This window comes from Macrotis lagotis, chromosome 1, assembly GCF_037893015.1.
Source record: "Macrotis lagotis isolate mMagLag1 chromosome 1, bilby.v1.9.chrom.fasta, whole genome shotgun sequence".
Lineage (NCBI taxonomy): Eukaryota > Metazoa > Chordata > Mammalia > Peramelemorphia > Peramelidae > Macrotis > Macrotis lagotis.
The window spans coordinates 18,473,067-18,478,577 of NC_133658.1; the positions used below are offsets into that span (position 1 = coordinate 18,473,067).

The following is a 5,511-nucleotide window of genomic DNA, read 5'->3' on the forward strand; positions in this document are numbered from 1 at the left end:
GGAGACAGCATGAAGTAATGTATGAGTGATGGTCTTGGGGGGTAAGGAAAAACTCGATTTACCCCCCCCCCCACACACACACACATGGGTTGGACAACCTGCAGCAGTAAAGGGGAGTGGAGACATTGAAAAGTCCCCACAAGGATGAAATAAGATCCTTCTTCCCCCTCCCTCTCCATTCCCAATGATGCCTCTTATCTTGAAACCAAAACACCACCCTCTTGTCAGGGAATGACTTAATATAGGACCTTATAATGCCTCCCAGTGGCCTCCCATTAATTTGCTTTCCAGACAGATCTGAGAAGTAGAGATATTATTCTAAAAGTGAGACCATCAAACAATCAGGCATGTTTCCAATATGACCTTTATTGAGCAAGAACTGCTGGGACATTTTACATCAATCCACAAAAGGTTGCAAACTGTGCATGTCAGAGGTTCTCCCATGAACGAATGCCCATCTTAATTGCACCAGTGAGGTAAACATAATTATTCATAAATAGCTTTCTTAAGGCTAAGAGTTCTGTTTCATTATTATCATGATCACTATTATTAGTATTAATATGATTTTTGGCTCAGTTGAATCTTTGCATAATACATCTCAAGACATCTCCCCAGAGTGATCCCCCCCTTCCAACAGTGTAGGAAATGGGAAAAGAAAAACTTCCTAGGTACATTACAGATCATGCATTGTTAATCCCCCAAAGACTGTGAAGGGAGCACACCCTGAGCTTGCATGCAGGTTCCCTTATGTTGCACAAAGTAAAATACAGTGTCTGGAGCCCTCATGGGAGAACCGATTCTGCTTTGAAGCCGTCAATCACATGCATTTTGAAGTTGTCATATGGCTTAACCTTTTGCACCTGACTTGATTCTCCTAATCACTCTGAGTGATCTCTTTGACTATAGCATGAGAGGTGACCTTCTCTACCTTTTTTGTGGACACTAGCTTCTCCTCAAAGGTTTCTTCATGCTCCTCCACCTTTTGGGTCACGGTGACAGATTTGGTGATGTATTTGGTAGCCCCATCCCCACCCTCACTGGTGATTTTCTCGATCTTTTTGGTCACTACAACTTTCTCTTCACCCTTGTCTCCCTCTTTCTTTTCCTCTGCTGGGCTCAAGTCAAGCCCATTGGTGACCACCCCTTTCTCCTCTTCTCTTCCACTTCCCTTTTCTTTGGTTTCCTGCTCTTCCTCCTCCTCCTCTTTGCCTTCTACCTCCCCATTGATTGCTATGTCTTCCTTTGTAGAGCCCTTTGAACCCTGATCACTTCCTTCCTCACTCCCTCCCTCCTCCTCTTCGGCCTCTTTCTCAGCACCAACCTTAGTGGATTTGGTGGCAGCGTCTACCTCCTCTACCTTTTCTTTTACTGGGGAGTCAGCTTTCTTCTTTTCAGGGACCTCTTTGGGGCTTTCTTCCTTCTTCTCTTCTTTGGGGGATTCTTTCTCTCCCTTAGCAGCTGCAGCTTCTTCCTTCTCATCTTCCTCTGCTTTAGTTTTCACCTCTTCCACGGGAGATTTTGGCATTGGTGATTTTGGCATGGGAGACTTTGGCATGGGAGATTTGGCTGTAGGGGAGAGAGCCGCAGGGGACTTTGCCGTCGGTGACTTTGCTGGGGGTGACAGAGCCGCAGGGGACTTTGTTGTCGGTGACTTTGCCGGGGGTGACAGAGCCGCAGGGGACTTTGTTGTCGGTGACTTTGCCGGGGGTGACAGAGCCGCTGGGGACTTTGCAGTGGGGGATTTTGCCGGGGGTGACAGAGCAGCGGGGGACTTTGCCGTTGGTGACTTTGCCGGGGGCGACAGGGCCACAGGAGACTTGGCTTTCTCGGTTTTCACAGATGTAGATTCTACGACAAGCTCCTTTATGACGACCTCTGCCTTTGTCTTCACTTCTGTTTTTTCCTCCTTAACCTCCAGTTCTTCACTCTCGGCTTCAGTTTCTCCTTCTTGTTCACCCTCATCTTTTTCACTGGAGCCTTCCTTTTCAGATCCTCCTTCCTCCGCTTGGTCTGACTTAGCACCCTCATCTTCTTCTTCCTCTTCTTCTGCTGCCTCTTCCCCTTCTTCTTTCTCCCCTGCTTCCTCAGCTTCCTCTCCAGCTGCCTCCACAGCAGGCTCTTCCTCTCCAGCTGCCTCCTCCTCTTTCTCCTTTTCCTCTTCCTCCTTCATGGCGCTGGAAGCCAATTCTGCCTCGATAGCTGCCAGGGCATCTTCCATTTCTGACTTCTCATCCTCTACCTTGGTCTCCTCTATGATCTCCTCGACAAATTTGTGCTGCACCTTCAGCTTGGGGGCCTCAACTTTTGTTTTCTGTATTTTACTGGATATTGTGATAGAAGGCTGTCTGTGTGTGTAGAGAGGACCAGCGATACTGCCAGAAAACGTACTGAATCTGGTCTCCTCACCTTCGAGCAATTTTCTGGGGAGACAAAGAACATGGAACTAGAACTCAAGAGCTAAATCTGCTAAGCTTCTTGTGGGCCCAATGTGATGGAAACTGGGTGAAGAGGGGGGCTGGAACAAGCAGGATCCCCCCAAACCCATCTTCTGGAAGTTCAGTATAAATAGGCCACTCCCTTCTTTACAGTGGTGGCCCCAGGGCATCTCCTTGGCAGTTCACTACATTGCAGGTGACTGCTTGGAGGGAGAGGCACCTCCCATCTGGTGCAGCCACTTGGTCCATGGTGCCCTAGTGGTCAGGCAGAGGGCCTGCTGCTTTTCCTTAAGCATCCGGCTTCTTCCAGAATATGACTCTAAGTCAAGATTCCCCTTCATTAAAACAAACAAAAAACTCTTCCAGTATCTAAGCATTTTCCTTTATAATGCCTTAGACTTTAGATGGAAGAGTGATATTTTGGCCTGGGTCAGGGATCCTTAACCCTTTCCTGTCTTAGCTCCCCACCACCCTCCACTTAGGTATCATGAGAAAGTTTATGAGCCCCTTCTCAGGTGAATGTTTTTAAATAATTAGAAGTTGGGGAAAAAAATAACATTTTTTTCTGGCAACATTCATGGATCCCCTGAAATCTATCTATGGACCCCTTGATTATGAGCTTAGGAATTCCTAAGCTAACAGCTTACACTATTTTATGATGCAAAAAATCCTATTTCAAATAAATAATCATGTTTCATTAAAAAGATGGCATATTAGCATGTTTAGATTGCGGCTGATAAAAAGTAGAAATGATGAACAAAATTAAGGCACTTCTAGAACGGGAATCTCTGGCTCATTCCCAAGGTTTCAGCCATCTGATGATACTGGGTGAGGAACAGGGTGCAATTTGAAGAGACTGAGAAACACTTTCAAAGCAACCCCCCCCCCCCCCCCAGCGATCCGCTTTTGTCAATCGTGATGAAGGCGCATCAACTCCCGCGCCCCGTCCTTGCCCGCTCCCGCGCCCCGTCCGTGCCCGCTCCCCGTGCCCGCTCCCGCGCCCCGTCCTTGCCCGCTCCCGCGCTCCCGCGCCCCGTCCGCGCCCTCCCCGCGCCCGCTGCCCGCGCCCCGTCCTTGCCCGCCCCCCCCCCCCCCCCCCCCGCCGCAGTGTGCCGCCTCTGGGCGGGGGGCGCTTGCAGTCGGGCTCCGCGGCGCCGGGCTCGCCCCCCCCCCCCCGGCCGCCCCCCTACCTGTAGGCGGCGATCTCGATGTCCAGGGCCATCTTGACGTTGAGGAGGTCCTGGTACTCCCGCAGGTGACGCGCCATCTCCCACTTGGTTCCCCGGAGTTCATTCTCCAGCTGGTGGATCGTGTCCTGGAACGGGCGGCCCGGGCGCTCCGGGTCAGCGGCGGCGGCCCGGGCCGAGCCCCCTCCCGGGCCGAGCCCCCCGGCCGGCAGCCCCCCGGCAGCCCCCCGCCCCCGGCAGCCCCCGGCCCCCCCGGCAGCCCCCGGCAGCCCCCCGCCCCCCGGCAGCCCCCGGCAGCCCCCCGCCCCCGGCAGCCCCCGGCCGCCCCCCGCCCCGCCGCGCACCTGGTAGCTGCTGAGGTCGTGGCTGTGGCGCTCCTCGATGTCGCTGAGCTGGCGCTCCAGGGACTCCTTGGTGCCGCGCACCGACTCCAGCTCGATGCTCTTGGACTGCAGCTGGCGCCGGTACTCGGCGATCTCCTCCTTGGCCGAGCGGATGGCCTCCTTGTTGTGCTCGGCCGCCTCCGTGAGCTTGGCGTAGCGGCCGCGGAACCACTCCTCGGCGCGGTGCAGGTTGTGGTCCGAGTGGCACTCGAGCTGCGAGCGGATCTCGCGCAGCGCCGCCGTGAGGTCCCCGTGCGGGGGGTCGGCGCGCTCGGGCGGCGCGCGCGAGGCCTGGATCTGCGCCAGCAGCTCGGCCACCTCCTCCTCGTGGTTGCCGCGCAGGAAGGCCGCCTCGTCCTGCAGCGCCTGCACCTTCTTGTCCAGCTCCACGCGCGCCAGCGCCGCGTCCTCCACGTCCTTGCGCAGCGCGCGCACGGCGGCCTCCGCGTCGTCCCGCAGGCGCGCCTCCTCGTCCAGGCGCTCCTTGAGGCGCTGCAGGTCGTCCTCCAGGTGCTCGGCCTCCAGCTGCACCTGCGCCTTCTCGTGGTTGGCCTGCTCCAGGCCGGCGCGCAGCTCGCGCAGCTCCTGCTCATAGGCGTCGCCCAGCTGCGCGTGCGAGGCCTGCTTGTGGCGCAGCGCCTGGATCTCGGCCTCGATCTCCCGGTTCTGCTGCTCCAGCGAGTGCACCTTGTCGATGTAGCCGGCGAAGCGGTCGTTGAGGCCCTGCAGCTGCTCCTTCTCGTTGGCGCGGCCCAGCTTCAGGTCGGGGCCGGCGGCCGCGCCGTTGAGCAGCGACGACGCCTGGCTGAAGTCCAGGCTGCTCTCGGCCGAGCTGAGCAGCGCCGAGCCCGGGTAGGCGGCGCGCGCCGCCGCGGGCCGCTTGTAGGCGGCCAGGGCCGAGCCGGCGGGCGAGCCGCGGGACCAGGACTGCGAGCGGAAGCCGCTGGACAGCGAGCCGCCGCCGGCGCGGCTGTAGCCGGCGCGGCTGTCGGTCACCCGGCGGTAGGCGGCCGGCGCGCCCAGCGGCTCCAGCGCGTAGCTCATGGCGGCGGGCGCGGCGGGAGGCTGGGCCGGCTCGGCGCCGGGGCGGCCGCGCGGCCCCTTATATAGGCGGCCGGCCGGCCCGCGGGGCAGGGCGGGACGGGGGGCGGGGCCGGCGGGGCGGAGGCGGGGCGAGGCGGGGCCGGCGGGCCGGGGGCGGGGCCGGGGCGGGGCCGGCCGGCGCGGCCTCCCTCCTCCCCCCGCCCCGCTGCGCGCTCGGCCCCGCCCCCTCCCGGGCCCCGGCAGCCGCTGCCCCGAGACCCCACTCTTTGTGTTCTGCCCTGCCCCCGTGGGGGGGTCCTTCCCGCCCCCCTCCCGGGCCGCGGGTCCCACCCCCAATCTTTGTTCTCCCGGCCCCTCTCCATCTTCCTATCTGTTTCTGCCCCCCCATGTTTTGGTCTCCTCCTGCCCCCCTCCGTGGGCCCTTTCAGCCCCTGCCTTGAGACCCCCATCTTTGCTCTTCTG

The 5,511-nt window shown here is 58.7% G+C and overlaps 1 protein-coding gene across 1 annotated transcript; it reads right to left on the reverse strand.

Moving 5' to 3' along the window:
* Nucleotides 1-355: 355 nt before the first annotated feature.
* Nucleotides 356-5,049, reverse strand: NEFM (neurofilament medium chain). The gene is made up of 3 exons (XM_074221950.1): nt 3,967-5,049; nt 3,626-3,750; nt 356-2,420 (listed from the first exon to the last, which is right to left on the reverse strand). The coding sequence occupies exons 1-3, from the start codon at nt 5,047-5,049 to the stop codon at nt 875-877; spliced, it is 2,754 nt and encodes a 917-aa protein (XP_074078051.1). The 3' UTR covers nt 356-874.
* Nucleotides 5,050-5,511: the final 462 nt, after the last annotated feature.

Bases quoted from the DNA above. Each gene is read 5' to 3' on its own strand.
- NEFM (XM_074221950.1), bottom strand. From the start codon at position 5,049: ATGAGCTACGCGCTGGAGCCGCTGGGCGCGCCGGCCGCCTACCGCCGG. The intron at 3,751-3,966 runs GTGCGCGGCGGG...CGCCCGTTCCAG, and splicing joins ACGACCTCAGCAGCTACCAG to GACACGATCCACCAGCTGGA. The intron at 2,421-3,625 runs GTAGGGGGGCGG...TTGTCTCCCCAG, and splicing joins ATCGAGATCGCCGCCTACAG to AAAATTGCTCGAAGGTGAGG.